Genomic DNA, 22,569 nt, shown 5'->3' with positions numbered 1-22,569 from the left:
AACGGATCCTACGACCGCGTCGTATCGTAATAAGAAAACGGAATCCGCGATTCTATTATACGTGGACCCTCCGTGGGTATCCTGAAATATAATTTTTCTTCCGCTCGACGAAACGTCTGGTCGTAAAAGGAAAGAAAAAAAAAAGAGCAGGTCCCGCGGGCGCGGAGATTAAAGTGGGACCTTATTTCGAGAAGTGGGTTAACCCGTTATCAACGATATCGAATTATGTCGCGGATGCAAGGAGAACCGTGGAAAAACATAGAAGCTGTGAGAGGTGGAAGGATTGAAAATCCAGTGGTCTCTTTCTCGAATCGCGAGTAATCCTCGTCCGTCGAAGGCTCTTACGACCTCGCGCCTTTTATTTTTTTATTATTTCTTTTCCCCCGTCTATCGCGTTTTTCACGCTGGCTTGAAAATAGACACATCCGACGGAATCGAGAGCGGATAAAAAAACTGTTCGCAGTCGCTTGTTCCGCGCATCCTGGAAGATAAGGCAGCCTCGGTGGTACACGCCTCGCGCGGTTATCTCGTTTGTTTTTCGCACGGTGTCGTTCAAACGTGAGTCGCGAACCGATCGTGCACACGTTGCGCGCTTTGTTCGCTAATTTTCGTCCTTAACCCTTTCGGTGCTACGGACACGTACACAGAACCAGCATTTGGCACGCTGGAGCGCTATCGGACCGTGTACAGGGTCTCGAAATTGGCCACTACCAACGCTACGAACGCGTTTACGTGCCCGGCGTATCTCCAAAGGACGCAGATTGGCTACACAAATTTGAACGCCGTTTTAGCAAGAAAATTTCGTGCCTTATCGAAGCACGATTTTCCTGAGCTCGAAAGAGCGAGAGTCGATCTACCTTTGGATGTTATTTTCCTTTCCCAATGTGGAAGTTGAGTGCAAATATATTAAAAAATATGTTAAAAAATAGTCCCTATTTTTCACTTACTTTCCAGCGCGGTGTAAAGATAATAGTTTAATATAGAGAGGGTCAGTGTGCTCGAAATAAAGTGAAATAAAAACGTTGACGCGCTTTGAGAGGAATTGAAACGCGCGAGCTGGTGGATACAGCGAAGAAAATTGAGGCTTTTCGCAATCATTATTCCGGTCGCGTGCCGAAGGCTTAGATGAAAGGGTACGTTTGACGTACCATTTCGCAGAGGAAACGAGGAACTTTGATTAATTGCTACGTAGTACAGCTCTTCGTCAGCGAAATCGTGACGAACCCCTTGTCACGAGGGGCCCTTAAAGTACCTTTGAACTTTCGTTGAAAGTTCGCTGCGATAGTTTTCCTTGAAATTTTTTTATTCTCGAGACTCGAAAATTCTTGGATCTCCCTTTCCAGAGTCTCCAAAAGTTCAACTTGTTACGTTCGAAAGTCGAAGATTTCCAAAGTCTTCTATTACTATACTTGGATAATAATTTCTTTGGTTCCACACCACCGAATATAATATTTGCTAATTTCCTCGAGGTGTAAAATTCTTGGCGAATCAGAAGAACTTGGAATGTTTGAGAATCGTAATCTCGGGGAAACGAGAATGGAAACATAAAATATCTCAGAGAGTCCTCGAGGCTGGAATCACTAATCGCGGAGGGTATAAAACGACAAATTTAAGAGACAATCAAACTTTCAGTCCTTATCCCGTTTTTGCGAGATATATATATACGTAGCACTTAGTATAACTTTCACAATTATGCTCCCTATAATCTTTACGAGCCATTACTTTGGCTAATATCACATTGTCTATGGTACTAGCGTCGCATAAAATCGCGACCTGCGTGTAATCGTGTACAAATTTAGGGAAATGACAATGGAATGATGCAACCATAATTTTAATGGCAACGGATAATCTCCGTAGTAATATTAATGATTATACGACGCTCCCATTAATAACTACCTACGTAATAATTACAGAGATTTGTTTATTTATAATTAATATGAACAGAGTATCGGATATGTCCAATGATAATCGGAAATATTACTAACATTGACTGACGAAGACAATACCAACACTAACTCTGATAAATCTAAACATTACACAATATTCATGCATTGGAACTTATTTTTAAGAGATCTAAACGTTTGATCGAAATATTATTATTTAAACGACACGTATATCGAGGCTCTGTTATTTTACTATTAATATACAATATGGGCAGTGTCTATTGTACGAATAATTTAAATTAGTATTCAATTCAAGAGAATCACATCGATCTCGAACGCATTTCCGTTGCAAAACCACGATCGAATTATCGATTCACGCGACCCCCAGTCTATTACAAGAACCGATGGAAATCAATTATTCGAATAACAGTCGAAATAGTCGCCAGCAGAAAGCCGTTTCCGTATCGTAGAGATAATTTCGACAATTCAAAACGATTAACGAGTGGAAAAAAAGAGGTTCGAACCGCGGCGCAAGTAGAAAAACAGAGCAATGGTCAGACGCGAGAGTTTCTAAAATTCGATTATCTCGTGAACGAAGACTCGAACATATCGACTTATTTTTACGCGTAAAATCGCTCTCCGTAACCTTGTATCTAAAATTCAATCTTTTTAGATTTGGTAAGCGTCGCCTATCGAATTAATTTTGACCCTCCTCGCCGCTGGAGTCCATCTTCGTCGTACAGTGATAAAATAAGGGCCGAGTTTTTTCACGATCTTTTGTTACCCCTCCGTTTAAGCTCTCCTAGATCCTCGACTGTCACGAGCAACAACATTTTCGAGACAATGAAAGAATCGTTAGAGTCGAGAGAGGGTCTTCGAAGTCTCATCTGCGGAGATTCACGACCACCGCTGATGAATGGAGGGTCATAAATTGTCGAGTTCGTTTCGCTTAAAAGTGTTTTTCACGGTTTCACGGATTCGGTATAGAATTACGCGCCGACAACCCCTTTCCAAGTAAAACCACCCTTCCGTCTTCCATTGGACGGTATAAGAAAATTTGATACGGTTTAATAAAATGGAAATGCAATTGCATATTTCTTATCGACGATTCGATTCGATGAAGAACCACGGTGTCCCATCGAACGCGTTATCAACCCCTCTCATCTATCGAGCAATTCCCTTTTCCACCCCCTCGTCGTTCGAATTCCCATCGCTCGCAGTCGAAGAACTTTCGACTTAATCTCGCCATTAATTTGCAAGCTAATCGAAAAACGAAGACGTGGGGAGGGGATCCGAGAATTTCCCTGAACGAGCGGGATATTTTTGGAAGGCTTTCGTCGATAAACCATCCCTTGAAAGGCTCGCTGCTGCCTTCTGGACTGATTATGTGTCTTTCTCGCGCAAAGGGTGGCGCGAGAATTCGTATTTTCGTTTCACCCGTCGCTTGTTTCGTCCCTGGTGTTCAAAAGGACACGAGCCAGGATGTACAGAGTGGGAAGCTGGTTCGATCGAGAGGTCCTAGGTAACTCGAAACGACGAAGGCAGCTGACGTGGAAAGCCTTCGGGGTGACTTTGAGAAGCCTTGTTACACAAAGGAGAGAAAACTGAAGTGGCTGACAGGCACTCGTCAAATAATAAATCGAGCACCGCCCGCCATGATCCCCCCCGAATCTTTTTCCCTACTTTCTCGACTCGTCGTTCGTTTATTGCTTCTTTCTGTGATCACGCTTGTCGAGTCGTAAACATCGAACCGCCGGTCTCCTCGAACCGAACTATTCCGTAATTGTATTTCGCGTAGGGGACGAATGGGTCATCGTAAACGAGGCCCTACTGCTTTCAATCTAAGGGCAGTCGAACCTTTCGCGACTTTACGTTCCACCTCGACTTATTCTTTCGCCTTTCGATAATTTATTTCCTCGAGCCAAACATTCTCGAACATTTTTCGAGCATCACAAACGAAAGCACCAACTTTCCGTGACAGTCGATTTTTTTATTTTTAATGCCGCGAGTTTTTCCCCGATTTTTCAACGAAACATATTTTGTTACGCATGCAATTTATTTCTGTCAGTCATTGTCAGTGAGTGCCGAACCCAGACATCCAGTTTTGCAACTATACGAAGTCGATGGAGCGATCAATAATACATGTTTCTGACACATTAAACTTAATTGCCGGCTCTCTAGTAGCGATACGACGAATAGTGGCAATTTCCACCTGCAAATCATCGTCATTTATTGCCTTCGGTCGCCTACAACCCTGTCTCTCGGCGTTCCGACCGAAATTTTTGAAACCACAGTGCGAATATATTACCACTCCGAAGTTCATAAAGCAGTATCAAATATACAATTTCAGCAATTTACAAAGTTAACAAAATATAATAGTTATTTTTGATAGGAACGACTGATAAAATTATGTCAAACATTGTTTTACAGACGATGGTTTCACTTTATTTGGTAACTTCCGCTGCAGGAGTTCGAGCAATTAAAAAGATTAAATCTAAATAGAGGCGAGAAACAGCTGCGTTGAAGATTGCGATCAACGCAGAAGTCTTTTGCATCTAATTAGATTTAATCTTGCGTTAAGTGCTCGGAAAAGGCTAACTGCTATATCCAGTGTCGCGTGATAAAAGGGTACAACAACGAAATAATTAATAATTAATGACCAAGCAGATAACGAACTAACGCAAACGTACGGGAATTTATTCGCGACGGTCGCTTAATTAAACACTGAAATTTTTATTCGTTCCGCCTGAAATATTTCATTCTATAATTCAAGTTCCAATTTCCAACTTACCGAGTAACGGATGAAGAGTCGTTTATCTTTTATTCATTACTCGGGGTACTTCTCCGGATACAAATTTGCTCATCTTCGGCACGCAGTCGATGCCGAAGGATTTAAAGAAAGAATTTATCCCCCGAATAAATATCTCAATCTGACAGTCCCCGGGAGAACGCCAGTTCGGGGAAAGCGTCGGAGAAAAGGCGCGTTGAAAAAAAAGTTTTACGCGAAAATGGTATCTGGGGCACGGTTACCAGGAACGAGAGGACAGGGAACAAAAAAAAAAAAAGACAAGAGAGGAAATAAAAAAGAAAAAAAGGAACATCTGTTCGATAGAGCAATTTGTGGCGTCGTTTTATGTCTCCTCAACTTTGTCTCTCTCTACGTCAATCATCAATGGCGGCTGAAGCAGGGCGGAAACAGGAGAGATTGAATTAGCAGCGCGGCACTCGTCGGCGTGCCGTCCTTCGTTTCTCAATTATATCCAAGAAACTTTTTCATCGTTCGATCGGGTAACGTCCATAAAGAGATTCCCCGTTGCGAAAAACCTTTCTTCCGTCTGTATTACCATAACTCTTGAAGTCTTTCGCGAGAACGAACAAGGGAAAAGATACGGTGGTTTTTCGAACGACAGCTGACGAACGATCGCGACATTACGCGTTATCACCGTTCCTACTAGACGAAGAACAACCACGGAAATAGGGATCAACGACTATGCATCATGTTGCGGGTCAGCGTGCGAGAAATTCGTTGGTCGTATGTATCCGTCGTTCCGGCGTTTCGTCATCCCTCTTAGATCCTCCTTTTTATTGAATTTATTATGAATATCGCGAGGCGTTCCGGGCTACGTCCATACGTCTTCGGGTGTTGTTTCGCGGAAGCGATTTTAGACTTTTCCTGCGGCAAATAAAAAGTTTTTCTTCAAGAATGCGGTGATAATAAAGAAGTAACTGCAAACGTAGGTCGTGAACGTGAAAATTATGGCGTTGAAAGCACATTCTCTAGGATATATTCAGACCAGTTTAAACTTCGCAAACAGTAGAAAAATAGCTTTCCAGCAATATATTGACCCCTGTACTGCCGCGCAGGATCCATTAAGGCCCCCCAGTCGCATCGTTTCATTAATAACTCATTGGCTTAATTATATTAATGCCAGCCATTTTATGTAATCCTGCGGCGACGTGTTTCCGAATTATCTTGAATTAATTGAAATTAAATAGTTCAGTCCTCGGACAGATTAAACATCTCACGCCGGTGCTTTGCATATTTAATGCGTTGTACGCCGACTCGTGCAAGCGAAATCGCTGATTATATTTTCAGAGGGCAGGTTAAATAGATACCCTTCAGTTATTTATTTATTTATGATGCGCGCGTGTACGTGTCCATTAAAAAAAAAGTACTCTAATTACGGATTAAAAATTGGTTGCCTGACGTGTGCATTGCACGAGCAGAAAACAAAGCGACACCCTAATGTCACATCGGGTATTCGAGCGAGGATTCCCCGGAAATATCGAGGCGACGCGCAAATATTCGTGATCGATTCGTCGTTAAATTTTTCGGAAGGGAATAATGGGGCACAACGAGCGGGAACGATCCGGTAATTACGTGAATACCCCGATGATTAACCACGCGCATGGTAATTGGCTTGTCACGGTTAGTTAACCGCCGGGTCTGAAGCGCGTCACGCGGCCCGATATCGATAAAAATTTCGCAGACGCAATCAGTAATATCCCCCGTTCGATTCCGATCCGTATAATACGCGTAGGTGGCAATTTTTAAACGACAAACGCGTCTGACGAGCCGCGTCTACCAAACGAACCAAGCTTCTGCAACGTCACGAAATAAATTGAAAGGATAGGTCCCCGTTGGGAAATAGCGCAGCGGATCGCATCGCGCCAGGAAATACGGAAAAATGTGCTAGCGACACGCCGCGCAAAAGTCATCTGAAATTGATTTCGAAATCGATGGGAGGGGGGCGAAAAAATAGTGCGGAAGAAATACGGGGTTTCCCCGCGGTGAAAAGATAACCTCCGCGGGATGAAACGCGGCGTTATGGTAATACTTTGGAAAATGAAGAACGAACGTTTCAGGTTTCAAAGTGTTCCGGGAAATCTTGCCGCCCGACCACGCGAGCTAAGATTTAATGAGAATCGCTTTGATACCAATTTTTACTACGTTACGAGAGTTAGGAGCTTGTTTTTTGGGTTGTTCAGAGTAAAGGTACTGATAATGAGAAGCTCTATTATTTTGAGGAATGGAATCTAAACAGTAACGATATTAAGTCAGACTTTCTCGAAACAGGTCTCTGGCGTACCTTTAAAACGAGAGATACAATCCGACGAGTGTCTAAATGTCAATGATTCTCCACTCGCGTTGAAATACCGAGTTTCGACATTTCACAGAAACGCGACTAAAATTCCTGTCGCAGATATCGCGGTAAATGGCTAATATATTCTATGGAAGTTTAAATCCCGGCATGGAAGAGGAGCGCTAAAAACTACGGTGCACCTAGGCATCAGAACTAAGGGTAACCCTCGCGCACGAAGTTGCGTAGTTCTGCGGTATAATCCGGCAACGAAGCAAAGTTTTGCAACCTATAGCGCGGAAACGTTAACCTAGGCACGAACTACGGCCATTCAAGATTACGCTGTCAAAACTTGGACGACGTGCACATACCGTGTCGTAAATCTGTATCGCCGCGAGACAAAATTCCGGAAAATTCCCCGCAGAGGCGTTCGCCAAAAAACGCGAACAACCACGCTCTTGACAAAAAATATTGGCAGCTCCGACATTCTTTTGTATTCATACAATTTGTCTATAAACCGCGTGTATTCAAAACACGATTCTATTTCGTACGAATAAAAAATCTGTTCCTGCACCGTATAAAAATTTTGCAATATTTAATCGGTGAAGTTTTATATAATTTTACGAAGATTTCTTCTTGTCGCAATCGGTTTGGGAAATCCTCGGTTTTTCTAGAGAGTTATCAAAAAGAAAGAATGGCTAGCCTAACGTGGGACGATATATTTAAGTGGAGGCTCGCATCAGGTGGTCCATCGCGTACGAAACCGATTTTTCAATCGTCCACGCCGACGTTGGATAATTTTTCTTACGTTCCCGGACCTTGCTCGAGAGTCCATCTCCGTTTCTCATCGTTTCGGCACACTGTTCGTCCTTAACGCGAATAATGGTGGTTTATAGAGAGCATATTCCACCGGGTGTTTCAGAAACTTTCTAACGATGCGACGCTTTACGGCACACGCGATTGTCCTCTAACGCCAACTATGGCCGAAGCGGAGTTCGCCCGTAAGTAGTTACGACCGATTATGGTCGGACTCCTCCGAAGTTCTCCCGCAAGTTCCGCGGAACCATTCCGCGGCCATAAACGCAGGACGTAGCAAACATTTTGAAACGTATTCAAAACGACTACGACCGGTCCACAATTAGGTCGCTCCAGTCTTTTACGACTATTTAAATATGCGATAATTCTTGCGGTTCGGGTCGTAAATCGACTTGACGTGCTACATTTTTTATTAGTCCTGAAACTAAGTTGAGAAAGGTGGTTCATAATTTTCGATTAAGAACGTGGTTTATACTTTAGATATCCTTTCTACGATATGCTCGAACTTCGAGTCGATTTCCTATAAAAACTTGGAGTGATTATATTTTTAAAACTGAGAAAAAGCGTGTACGGTCTATCGTTCTTGGGGAGTTTGCATAGGGGGAACGAGAAATAATGAAAGGAAGAGAAGCAGCGTTCGCAGAAGTCTCTGGCTGGTTGAGTCCCGTCGGGATCGTCGAAGACAGCCCGAATTGGCTTATTAAATTTGCAACGGCCGCGAATACGTGTCAATTTCTTGGTTACGTTCGGTTGATTTGAGAAACGCCGTTGCCGTTTCACCTTTAGCGGCGCTCGATGCTTCGGTATTGTTGGCATTCTTCCTCCCCGGAGCAGACGACGCGATCTATTTTGTGTCAACGTGTCGCCGGGAGGAAATAGATAGCGGGTGCTCCTGTAATCCTCTAAATAAGCCCTGCGTCGTAGATGATTCCGCGGGCTTACGCTTTCATTCGACCGACTTACGAACTTCGTCTTAGAATCCACGTAGTCGCGGCGTCGTTCTAAGGGAACAAATCACCTGTCGCGATTCGGGGGAGGGCCGCGAGATTTTATTCGAACGCGGAAGAAAACGTGGGAACGCCGTTTGCGAGATACGGTCGATTTTAGAAACGCGTCAAGTATCTCTCGGGCAAAGTGCCGGGGCAGATAGCATTTATCGTACGCCATTATCTAAATTTGAAACGCGAGACCGACTGAAAAGCAGCGCACGGTTCGTCTATCGTTTTAGCGCAAAATGGCATATTAAAGTCAAACTCGAGTATGTAATTTTCTTGTGCAAATTTAAATTGGAGTACAACGTGCTGTTAGCGTAATATACGCGTACAGCTTTTGCGAGGGGAAACGTTGATGCGAAAAATAGTTGGGGAATACGAATCTCACAGTTCGCGATATCGATGAAAGGATTAAATCAGGCTTGAAAAATGTAGGTGAGCTCGGGGTTGGGCAAGGTTACGAAGAGTTAATTCGTTCCCTATCGAACGCGTCGTTTCGTGTCGGTTGTCCTCTCATCGGGAAACTTTCGCTGCATTCTTGAACATATATTAAACCGTGGTAAAAGCACGCGATCCCTGTGATCCGTGCAGCGATGTTTGAACTCCTTTGTGAATTCCTCGATGAAAGTGGGCCCTCGGATCGTGGCAACGCGGAATCTGTAATTTTAATCCCCGTCCGCTTCCTTTGAAGGATTCTTACCGGCGATATTTATAAAGATTGTACGCGAATTCGACGGGAACACGTATGCACTTGCAAACACGAGCACGCGTGCATTTAAACCATTATTAAATATATACTACCGTTGTTAAAATACAGATGCAAGTGATATTTTATGCATAAATTCTAAATAGTGACCGAAAGGGTTAAACGCGGAGGAACTAGGAATACAATTTGGTATGGCGGTTGCGCCGAATATAATCGGGTTACACGACTGGATGCGTTTTATTCATGTCAACGCATGATCGCGGCGAAGATTATGGATGAACATAACAGATAGAGTCCACTGTATGCGCAATCGTAGTTACAACGCCCTGACACTATTCAAATTGTTTAATACTCCAATGTTTCGAAGGTGTTCTGATACTAATAAATCTCGAATATTACTTTTGGAGTATCTTTAAAATTTCTTCTGTACAATTATTACCTTGGAAATGCTTTCTAAGTTTTCCTATCACAAATTCCTGCACTGCAAGAGACTTTTCTACGGTTGAAATATAGTGACCGTAAAAAGGAGCTACTCGCAGCTGGAAAAATGCGAACGCATTAGTTTCCTTTTATTAAAATAGAAATGTTATACCCACAATTCCCTTTCCACGCGACAAATAGGTTGCAAAAAACATACATATTACTTACGGGGAACTAGAAAATTTGTTCCGTAAGTTTTAAACCTCCTGCGAAAGGTACGAACACGCTATTTCGAAAGGGAATTGGTTCCCATAAATCGTGCGAATAACAACAACAACAACAACAGCTAGTTTCGTAATAATTTCATAAAAATGGCCAGCATGGCGAATTTTTCGGGCCGCCCCGCTGCATTTATTCCCGAACCCCGACGCGGTAAGTGCACTCAGAGACGAGATTCCGATTCAACGTGCAAAATCGCATGGAAAATCGCTCCCGATTCTCCCCGTATAATTGCTCTCCTCGTACGAGAGGTACCGGCATGCTAATCAATGCGCGAAATATTCAAATAATTTTGGAATCGCATTAACCGAGCATTCGAGCGCAGAAAAAATTCGACGAGCGACGCTCCTAACGAGGCCACTTTCGCCCACGACGGAAAAAAAAAGAAAATAAAAAAAAATGGCGCGTATCTGAAATTCAAATACGGGACGCGAATGGAATTAAGCCGGACGCGCGATCCATGGAGTTGGCAAAAACAAAAAAGATGTCGCCGGAGATTCACGGTTCAGAATGAACGCAAGAGGCAGCGATTCAATTCTCCTCGACGAAAGTCGTTAACGAAGTTTCGATTTTCCCCGAGTCGAAAGTTACGCGGTATCGAAACGCCTCGAGAATCGATCGACAGCCTAGGCTCGAGACACGGAGGAGATTGGATACTCGAGCTCGAAGTCGGCCAGAGAAGACTTGTTTCTCCCTCGACTTGACACCGTATCAGATTCCGCGATATAAGACGAGCCCTTGAGCTTCGCGCGAGATTTCGAGCACGCCCTGGTAGTCGCCAGCGTTGAATAATTGCTCGTTACGACCCACCGGGCTCGTCTTGCCCAACCTTTATAACAAACGCACCCGGAAATCCGACAGAAGCAGATCCTTTTCCTCTTTCTTGTCTCTGGTTACTTGTTACACGGTCCCATGCAAACGTTACGCGTTTCCCTGCTCGGGTCATTGACGCGCTTCTTCGTTTATTTAGGAAAACGTTCCATACGATTGTTATAATGTGTAGATCCTTAGGGATATTAATTGAATTAATGCTAGAGCTTGTATACTCATCAATTCATGGAAAATTGCACGAAGAAATATTCCAAAGCTCATTCCTTGTTAAGTTACACGCGTAATATAATATCTGTACGTTTCCTAAGAATGAAAAATAATTTTTCTTGCGTCTGTTTCTGTCATCGAGCAAGTTGCAACGACGTGCAATTACGCGGACGTTCTGAAATGATTCTCAGCGATTTTTAATGAAAAGTAGCAAATTGTCGAGGCACAGGACGCGTTGTATCGTATGTTGGATATATCGCGGCCGGGGATCTAAATTATTTGGACGTTTCTTTTCAGTGCGACGCGGGCGTGGCGGTTGACAGATTCTTCCACGCTATCTATTCCGCGAAGAAGGATGACCTGATACCGCTCTTGCTGGGCACCGCCTGTTCGGAGGTCACGGAAACGTTGGCCAAAATCGTGCCATACTGGAACGTGATTCAGGTCTCCTTCGGGTCCACCGCGCCAGCCCTCTCGGATTCTACCGAGTTTCCACTGTTCCTGCGAACTGTTGCGCCCGATTCCAGTCACAACTCGGCCAGGATAGCTTTTATTAAGCATTTCGGATGGGAAGCCGTCACTGCACTCTCGCAGAACGGTGACATGTACTCTCTGGTAAGTAACGGAACGCTAGGAAGAGCACTATGTCCAACAGTAAACGATAAAACATAGGACGATCTAACTTATCCACCCTTAATTCTTATCAGAAAGTTTTACTCTAAATAATCTATGCATCGAGGAGACGTTAAGGTGATTTATAATGCCTTTTGTGTATGAAAATTTGAGCAGCGAATTTTCTCCAAGACACAGTTTTACTTTTCCCCTCGTTGTACAGTTTTATTATTGCGTGACTCGTCTTGTATATTGGTCAAGATTACACGTCACGTAGACAGATAGGCGAGGACCGTAATTTATGGGCGAAAAGACAGATCTCTCTCGCATCGTGAACGTCACTCAGGGACATTCTTCGTATCTCCTCGCAGTACACCTGACCCAATTAACCCATCCTCGACTTCTTCGAACGACGACACGTCTCCCCCGGTAAAAATCGTGAAAGTCTATGGAAGATTTCGGAATGTTAAATAATCATAAAATTTATGTTATGGAAAAGCAACGTCCACTGCTTCGAGTACACTTTCAAGCAGTAAACGTTTTTACGGATCTCGTACGTTTGGGCATTATAAAAAAAACTCGTATAACACGGTGAGGAAATTGCGACAATCCTCGTATAACGTGGTGGTTTCGTATAAAACGGTGGAAGCTACAAGTATAGTAATGCACGAGCATTTTCAGCTGCGTAAACACTTTTACGCGGCGACTTTTGCGATAGCGTCGTAGTTGCTTTTCGAAAGAGCGCTCGAATTGTTTGTTTTTTACGCGGAGTAAGTCTTGTACAACCGTAATTCCCTGTATCCTGTCTATACATCAGCTTTGCTAGAAATATTATAATTATAATTTCAGATGAAAATCGGGGAGCGGATTTTGTCTTTTCCTCGTAAGAGCCTTTGCAGAAACGCTTATTAGCGAAAGCTGTATATGTTTAGATTATCACCCTTCCCCCTCCCACGTATCGTATTTTGTAAACATGACGGGTAAGCTCTTGTGTGGCAGACTGTAATTTGCATACAATTTTCTCTATAATGAAGATCATCCTATTTTGATTGTTTCGAGGGTGACCACGCTCGACTGGACGGAAACGTTTACGAATAATAAATGGCTTGAACGCTACTACGGCCAATGTAATTGAATTTTCTGAATAATTGTTTCGAAAACAAACCGTTCTGTAAACAACACTATGATAAAACGCATTGATTGGATGGGTCTAGTCAAAATTTAAATATGACGACTCAACGGTACGTAAAATTATACCAAATGAACGTTCTTTTTGCTCGACGGTCGCGGGAAAAATAAAAGTAATTATAAAGAATCGAAGGGAAAGAGGCACCAAACGGAGAGTGACAGTTGCAAAAACACAAAAGAGAGGACTGAATTAAATCGGATAATTATTCTACCTAGGAAAAGTATTTCTAGATACATAATTATCCGCTTCAATTCTTTTTCTCCCTTTTGTGATTTTATAGAAAGAGCATTCCTACGTAGATAATTATCCGTTTTATTTCTTTCCTTCCTTTTGTGTTTTTATAACTGCTATAGCTGTTTCCATTCGCTTCAGCCGAGTTCGTTCCCTTCGTATTTTACCGCTTTTAATTTATTGTTACAATTAATCGCGTTTTTTTCTCGCTGTTGATTAAGAAGAATCACGCGTGAAAGGTTCTGAATTTGACGCGTACGAGCCATCATACGCCAAATCGATCATTTATGGTCCTCGATGTCCATATAAATTGAAGAAGATCGAAGTCGTCGCGTTTCTAGTTTCGTTATTGTTTAAAAAATACGAGCCCTCGAATTTCTCTGTATTTAACAATATTTACGAGAACTATCAAAGATACAGACTTCGATCTTGTCTTTCTTTTAATAAAGATATTGCAATTTCGAGTCCCAGATAATTCTTTTTAATATTATACTTTTATTCTGCAAACTGTCTCTGTTCGATTTAGCTGTTTTAATTGGTGGGCATCAAAAACTGTGACGGCAAAGGCCGCTGTACGTTCCGATTCAACCAGACTGGAAGAGAGGCCTTAGTCGGATGTAACAAAAAGTGTCCCAATTTCACATAGGACATATCGTGCGCGATGCGTTCGAAAAATTCGTGGATACTGTTAATAAACGTTATTTACTTTAATCTTCGTTAAAATCCACGTCAAAGCTGTTTTCCCAAACGAACGAAAACTTAAAACAGTATTCGACTGTCCGGGAAGTTCGTACTATTTTTATTGACAGTCGCAACCAGACAAAATTAAACGTTGACTTTACATTCGTTTTTCTAGTTTCTTGTTTACTTTTTTATGCTCTTCTCTTTGAATTTAAAACTATCTCGAGTTTATCGCACTCCCTGACGAAAATGGCTCCGCCAAGAGCTCCGGAGGTTATTCCACGTCCACTTTGCTCCCACAGATATAACCTCGTTTAATTTCCATCTATTTCGATCGATGCAGAATAGTCTGCACAATCTCCTTAGAGAATAACGAAAAATCACACAAAATTTCTCGGTCGAGTTATTCTTCTGATATTATTATCTCTAATAATAATTGGAAAATCACCGATCCGGAGGGTTCCTCCGTAAAAAGCCGCGACTCATTAGCCCCGGTGATAGATACGTTCGAAACGTCAAAATGGACGGACATCGGGGCGCGAAAGTGATCGATTCGACGCAAAATGGCCGGTGCTTTCTTTAACACGAAGACGCCGCTGTGTCTCTGTTGCAGGCCGTGAACGATCTGGTCACGGAACTGGAGCAAGCGAACATCACATGCACGGCGACCATCACGTTCGCGGAGAACGATTACAAGGAGCAGCTGCGGACTTTGAAAGTAAGACGCGCTTAAACTCAAACTTCATTGACTTTTCCAACAAGTTTCGCGAGCAGATTTGCGGCCATCGTCGCGCGTCGCTGCGTGCGGGTGTCTTCTTCTTCGCCGCGTAGAATTTTACTTGCCAGTTTCACCTGCTCCCCCCCCCCCGTATTTTACGATACGCGAACGGAAAAAGAATTCCGCGCACGGAATCTCGCCCGTGAAAGATTAAACGCGCCGCGCTCGTGGACCAGGAATTAATATTTAACGTTGCAGGGAATAATTTATTAATATCTGCGAAATCTAAGCGTAGATTCTTCCCGCCGAAATGCAAGATCCAGAACGTCGTACGTACAGTTTGCAATTTTAATTCGCCCTATATTTGTAGTCGTCGTAATTGCCACGAATTCTGGTCCACCGTGCGGCGATTTCTAACCCCCATATATTTGTAACGTTCGTTGGAACTCCGCAATTACAGTTTTCTTTGCAACGATCGCGCGAACACATCGAAAGTTTAATTGCTTCGGAACTCGTTTAAAAAAAGAACCGAAAAGAACAACGGGAACGCAACAACCGCACGTTCGAGGGTGGAGAAATGATCGGGAAAGGGGAGTAGCTGATACGTGAACGCGTTAGCTTCCGGGCCGTTCTAACGTCGATGCAAACGTTTCGCGAAGAAGATGGCTGAAAAAGAACTCCGGCGTGCATTAGAGCGCATCAGGACGCGTCGAGCAAAGTGAATCGAATTAGCCCCCGTACTCGGTGGGTCTTTAATTACGGTTCATAACTAATTACACGTCGGGTCTAATATGATAAACCTGCATGAAAGACGCGACGCTTGGGACGCGCGCGAAAGAGAATGATTGCCGCGGGGGCTGAAGCGCACTTTTTATTCGGTTCCAGGAGTTGGACACGAGAATCATCATCGGGAGTTTCTCACCGCGGCTGGCGTCCCGTGTTTTCTGCGAGGTGAGCCAGCGAAACTAAGTTACACGAACTCGCAGACTGCATTACGAGCGATCGCTAGTGTTTCGCGATCGCAATAACGTTCTTTCAAATGTTTTAATCGCTCGTCGAACTATTACCATATAAAAAATATCACTAAAATCTTAGAAACGTGGTCCAAATTGATCCACTTTAAAATTTATTGCGTGAGAAATGGCAACGAAATTAAAATTTATTTCACGATTTATATATTCCATACCGTTTGCATTGTCCTTTCCTTTCTTGCAATTATGCTCCGTCTTACTGATGAGTCAACCAACAAAACGACTTCACCGGGAAGCGTCCTTTGCAATTAAAAATACTTCTTTTAAATTTTCTTAGAAAGAGGACGCGAACACCGATCGCTACGTACTTTTCATTTATTATGTGAAGCGTGGCGGCTATGACCCAAATTTACTTCTATCGTTATCTTTCTTATCATGTGACCCTATAACTCCCGCTTCCGACACTGTATTTTCTTATTTCTCTGCAGATGATTTTTCACGCCCACGATATATCGTAACATTATTTTATTAATGCATTTTAATAATAAGTAACGGATATATACTTGCTGTAATAGCAGCCATATATCGTGAGACACCCTGTACATTATACACGCGTCTACATAAATTAATACATACGCCTATGCGTTTAGTTAATACGCTTATACGCGTGGCAAGTCTATAGTGACATCGTTAAGTGATCCAAATTTGAATATTGACCCAGTTGGCAGGGGATGAAATAAACTTTGTAATATATTAAATTCTCATAAGACATTTTTGAACAGCTACAAAGGAAATATAGCACAGCAAATAAATGAAATTACATATAAACTAAATAATAAAATAATATACGTATATGGACTCGAGAAGAAATAAACAGCATTTCCAACCGTAATGGAGAAACTCGTTGATCGTAAAGTGCAATGTGGAAATTAAATTTATTGTACAAGTCTCTATATTAACTTTTTATTCACCATAATATATATATTTTTTGTGTGTATGTTCGTCGTATATTCTTTTGCGATTTTTAACATTTATAATTCAGTACTATCTCTTAGTTTCTGCTCGAAGAATTTCTTCCCGAGAGAACTAAATCCCAATGGCCAAAACGTTAGAAGATCTTGTATAATAAATTTAATCTCTACACAGTGGATTGCCCTTTACGACCAACCAGCTTTCCATTTTGGTTCAATCCGCTTGATACGCGGAGTAACAATTCCGATGTTAATTTAACGAACAGTATTTAACTCGAAAGGCTTTTTCTGCCTTCGTGTAAGGCAATCGTGAAGCCTCTTGACTTGTAAGTTAATGATACATTCTAGGAATTCCCTTTCGAACGTTTTCAGACGGAAAACGAAGAAAGATTAACCTCTGTATCGTAACTTTCCTATGAGAAGACTTTCATTCATTTCAGACTGTCATTTGCGTTCCATTAAAAATTCTACTTCATTTTATTTGGAAAAAAATAAAAACTCCCGAGGGAACACGATCATTAACATTGACGCGTGACAATGTGCAGCGTGCAATTTCAGAGACAGGTTTTTGCAATTCTAAAACGTAATAACGAGTCGATTCCTTTTATATTTATTGTCAACGTACGGTCTTATTTGTTCTCTCGTTGATCGAACAAAAGACAGATCTCTTTCGGGGGTGCAACGCGCGGAAACATCGATTCCGATTAAAATGCATCGTGCAAACAGGAATGTAAGCAGATAAGGTTCAGAGCGTTCATTATGCGTGATCGTTTTATGCAAATTTCACGCTGGATCCATTTGAAACTTTAATCTTTTAATGGATGTTTGCCAAAAAGGGCCAAAAGGTGTTCCCCAACAGTGTACCATATAATTTTTCATTTTGAGAACCGGGTCAAAGTTCGCGAACTTAATTTTTGTAAATTCCTACGCTTTATTCGTCAACTGTTTAGTATCAACGTCACTGCTGAGTGCATGCGACTGTGATATCTTTGTTTGCATGAAATGTAATCCGTACCATTTAGAGAAACGGAATTTTGTCACCGGAATGTACCAAAGAGTTTCCCGAGTTTCTCTGTGCACCTTTTCCCAGCAGTTCAGTACATCAGCAATTCCCTTCAAATTGCAGGAAAATAAAACAGCCGACGTTCCACACCCGGTATATTGTACTTTTACGAGCGTTCGTCCGTGCACCGACGACAGGTGAATTACGAATTTTTAAAGACGCTCGTAAAATCGCCCGTTTCCTCGAGAAATACGCCGCCTGTCGTTAGCACCGTGACGTTAAAACGGCAGAAATTATTTTCAATTTTCGGAGGGAAAAGGTCTTGCGACGGGCGCGTCTAGCGGAGCATGATTCTTTATCGATCGAAAATCGATCACGTCCCAACGCTCGATCGCCATTTTTCTGTTTCCCCTGCCCAGCAAATCCCTATGTACAGGGTGTCGGATTTTTTGACACCATTATTTCACGCGCAGAGCTTACAAAAATAGTGTATCAAGATAAGCAGATATAATAAAATGGGGTGATGGTATTAGTTCAGAGAGTTATACGCGCGTCTTAGTTTGCATTTTGAAAGCTGGATCAGCCGTGACACGGGAAACGTTTGGTAACAGCGTGGATGCACTTAACGTCGGAAAGCTTCCGTCAACGTCGTTGGCTGAACACCCGGAAACTAAATTACTCGATGTCAGTGGCGGGACCCGATGGCCAGTCGAAAATTGGCCACAAAATGGAACAGTTGCGGCGCGTGATGAATCCATGAAGCCCGCAGCTTCTTCGAAATCCTATCGACCCCGAGGTCTCGCGCCTCTAATTTAGTCTAGTATTACTTGCACGGGGCACAGACTCGTTCCCGGCTATTCAAACGAATATATAAGCAAGTAATCTTATTATCAGAATTCAATAGCTAGCGCAATATACCCCTCGAATAATTGTACAGAATCAACGGTGAAATACTTATTATCCTTACAATCATTCCCAGGGGAAAGAATACAATTAATTGGTTCGCGAGACACTCGACGAGGAAACGAGGAAAATTCCTTTTCAACGATACGTATAAAATGTCGCGGCGAACGTGATTACAAACTAATTATGCTACGATCTTCTTCTTTTCTTCGGTAAAGTTTGTTCCGATGAGTTTCGATTTTGTTGACAGAATTGGTATAATTTAGAAATTTAAAAGGAACATTGATCCATCTTATTGAAAATAAATTCTGCAAAAAACGGAATGTATCAAGTATGTTGCTTGTCAGCAGAGTTGCAACGAATAAGGACACATTCCCGCCACCGTATATCACGGTTCGTTTCCTGATTGCCACCCCCCCGAAATCTGAAAATTTTCCAACGAGATTTATCCGCGCTTTTCCCGTAATATCCTGACGAGAAAACTTCCCGGTCAGGTCAAACGTTAAGTCGAACCATGAAAAACACGACGGGGGTAAAAATGCAAATTTTCCACCGTATGGACAGTTTTTATATTTCTTTTTCTTCCTAAACTTCTCAACCACTTCGTTAGAACCTTATTAAGAGAAAAATTGCAAATTTTTTTGGTAGCCTGGTAACGCGCTGGGTAAACGGGCCAGTAATCAGGATTAATCCAGTAAATGACTCGTATTTTTGGTCGAATATTAAACTCCAATTATAAAAATTTTTCTTCCCCTTCGCTCAAATTGACGAGGTTTACGCTTTATTTATTGACACTTTCGTCGATCGCTTTTAAAATTGTAAATAATAAATCTCAGAAATTAAAATTTTAATCGATTAAAACTCTAGATGAAAGGAGAGACAGCAGAATCGCTGGAGAAAATGAAAAATTAATTGAAACGAATGCTGGGATTGCAATGAGGAATGGCAAAGTAACACACACAACTATGATAAAGCGTGTTCCGCTATGTTGCAATGATTCTACCTCGTAAACACCTATCAACGTTTGAATATCAGCCTTGGATCGCAAAAAAAAGTACTATCCAAATTATTGTCTTCAAGTTCTCAGATATTACTAAATGAAAATAGTCTCCGGATTATTATTACCTAAGAATAACGGTGGAAAAATGATCAAGAGGTGTACGAAATAATAAATTCCGTAAGATGGTAGGTTTATGCCTGCGTTCTCCATTTTCGCGTTCCGCGAGATGGACAGCCTCGGTCTCCATGAAGCGACACGTGGGCGCTATTCAACGCGCGACCCAGTTTTTTAACTTCGCTAGCGAGCAAAGCGCCGGAAGACAATGAGATGTAACCGCGTGCGAGGCGATTTCCCGATACTCGGTCGACAACCAGTTTCCCAAAGAATTTCGAAACTTTCAAACGGCGACGCCGAACAGACAGACGACGCAATAAATTTCGCGAGGCTCCGTCGGTGGAAATTAACTCCGGCAAGAACGCAGTTAATTACAGTTAATTACGCCGACGGAGTTCCGAGGGAGACGCGAAAAAATGAAATTCACTCGCGGGAAAACATGGATGAAAACTGTAACCTATTGAAGCAGCGACTGCGACGTGTACGAGGATTTTTTTGTTCGAGTGTTTGGAAGACATTCGATAGGATGATGGCACGATAACAGACTTCCGTTGATCGTGACGCGAAGGAAATTGATTACCAGAGACCCGCATTATAAGTTTTTTACCAGTTAACGTCCGCCATTCGTGGCTCCGCAAGAACGTTGTTGAACATCCTGACTGACTAATGATTCCGCGATGATGCTCGAGTAATTCGACATAGAGTGGAATAACAAATTTTGATGGAATCTCAGCGAATGAGACAACGTTTTCGATTGTTCTTCGGTTGGGGGAAACTATAATCCTTGATATAGAAAATAATACTATTTTTATATTTGAATAATTATGATTTCTCTAATCGAGGTAGCATATGTTAAAATAAGTAATAGCACGCTATCTTTCATAGTAAGCTTCGTTTTCGAGCCCTCGTCCGACCATTATTCACTATTTCTACTTGCGTTTAAGAACACCAGCGGAGACACGGTGCTATCCGGCCCCCGTCGATCTTCGTATTCTCTGACTAATTAGACCAAGTTACAATAATTAATATCACACCGCCGTCAACAGTGCAAACTTCGGCCGACATAGAAATGGTAAGTAATCGCCAGACGCGTTAGGCAAGTCGTACACACGTGTTAGGAACGTCGCATTACGGAGGCGGAATTAATTCATGCCAAGACAAGAACAATTTACAAAATTACATCGAGAAATACGCGCAGAAAAATATTCGTCAAACAGTTTCATTAATTTTCGTTGCGTTATCGCGGAGACAAAATTAACAATCGCAAACGTGTCGACGATCGCTGAAACGTATAATGAATTCAAACATCGACGCTCAGAAATATTTAATACCTTGTTAAGAGCTGTTTCGTAAACCCATATTGTTATTTTAAAGCAAATAATACCGTTCCATAACAGATGTATACGAACCGAAGTGGAAATAACGAGCAATGGTCAGACGGTGTGATCGAAACGTGCTGTATCGCTTTCCCTGGATGTTAAAATGGAATTCGGAGTATTCGATCTTGCAGAATGTAAACGTTTTCGCTCGAAATTTATGTACTTAAAAAATTAGAATCCCCGGCAGGAATTTTAAATAAATGAACAGACGGTGCAAGTGGAAATTTCGTAAATTTCAGGGTAGATTCTCGATCGGGCGTAGATCGATTTCACTCGCCATCCGCGCGTCCTCGACTGGCTTACATATTTTAGATAGACATCGCGAAGGGTCCGTGAGAGACTCGTCGTTATTTCTCATTATAGCTAGCATTCGTCGTTCGAAGGAAGATCGTCGTAAATATCCCTGGTATGACAACGCGTTCGATCTTCTGGACCCGGGGCGTTCCATTCCGTGGATCTTTTCCACAGTAGCGTCGGGACGACAAACGCGACCCCATTAACTTTCTCCGTTGGCAAATGCACTTGACGATCGATCGCGCGTATCGCGACGCGTCGGGAATGTGAACGACGCGGCATTAATTTTCCTCGGTGTATACGAGACGGGGAGACGTTTTATAGAAATACAAAAATAGAGGGTTCCGTAATGAACTCGCCCACTCTCTTGGAGAGATAAAAGACTTATCCGACTAACCCATATATTCGAGGGAACGTACAAGCAGCGAAGCATCCGGCGAAAGCCAATTCTAAAGCTCGCCTTATCTGTTTTTTCCCCGTGGTTCTCCCAACGCGCCATCTTGGATCTCGCGTTTAATCGGTGATTTTTAACCATTCCGTATGCTTTCTGTCCGCAATTAGGCGTGGAAGCTGGGCATGCACGGGGGCGACTATGCGTGGATCTTGCCAGGCGACATGATCGACCTGTCGGGAATGACGGGCAATTGGTGGCACTCGGAACCCGAGGAATGCACACGGTCGCAGCTGTCGCAAACTTTGGATGGCTTGATCATCGTCCAGAGCTACGGATCCGCCTTGGGAAACGAGATTAGCTCGTCGGGCCTGGTAAGCGTCTTTCCAATCCTCGATTGTTCCGTAGAAATTTGTCGGAGTATAATTTTTCAAATTTACGCAGACGTAAGCGTACGAAACCAGGGCGAAAGGGTGAGAGGCTCAACGTATAAATTTGGAAACCTAATCCGTCACGTGTGCACATGAATTTTACGTTGCACACGCTCCACGTGATGCTATTATATTTATCACGTGTGATGCATGTGCACGCGTCTTAATGCACGGGGCACATTCATGGTCTCGACTTAACCGTTTCGCTGTGAAGAGCCTTGATTGTGCATTGTTCGATACCAAATTAAAATTACTGTAAATTAAATAGAAATAGAAATATATTATTTTATTTTATTTAACATTCAGAGCTTCCCGGCGGGCCTAGCGAGTAAATACGCGAAAATTCAATTAGTTGGAGAGTATACAAACCGAGTGTCGGGGCTTTGTCTTTGGATGGTGGCCTGGTTTTTTTCATTTCTTCTCCAACGCGTGCGTCGCGTATTCGTTAACAACGCCGTGGACGGAC

At 42.6% G+C, this 22,569-nt stretch overlaps 1 protein-coding gene across 1 annotated transcript in view; it reads left to right on the top strand.

The window, feature by feature from the left end:
- LOC122396790 (gamma-aminobutyric acid type B receptor subunit 2) overlaps positions 1-22,569 on the top strand; it is a 55,562-nt gene that overhangs the window by 9,044 nt on the left and 23,949 nt on the right. The window contains exons 3-6 of the mRNA XM_043395469.1: positions 11,513-11,830; positions 14,542-14,646; positions 15,532-15,597; positions 21,843-22,046. Of these exons, the coding sequence (XP_043251404.1) occupies positions 11,513-11,830; positions 14,542-14,646; positions 15,532-15,597; positions 21,843-22,046 (693 nt within the window). The remainder of the gene's footprint in view (positions 1-11,512; positions 11,831-14,541; positions 14,647-15,531; positions 15,598-21,842; positions 22,047-22,569) is intronic.

This window comes from Colletes gigas, unplaced genomic scaffold (genome assembly GCF_013123115.1).
Source record: "Colletes gigas isolate AHSC1104 unplaced genomic scaffold, ASM1312311v1 Colletes_gigas_Sc00001, whole genome shotgun sequence".
NCBI lineage: Eukaryota > Metazoa > Arthropoda > Insecta > Hymenoptera > Colletidae > Colletes > Colletes gigas.
This window is presented reverse-complemented; position numbering and strand designations above follow the sequence as displayed.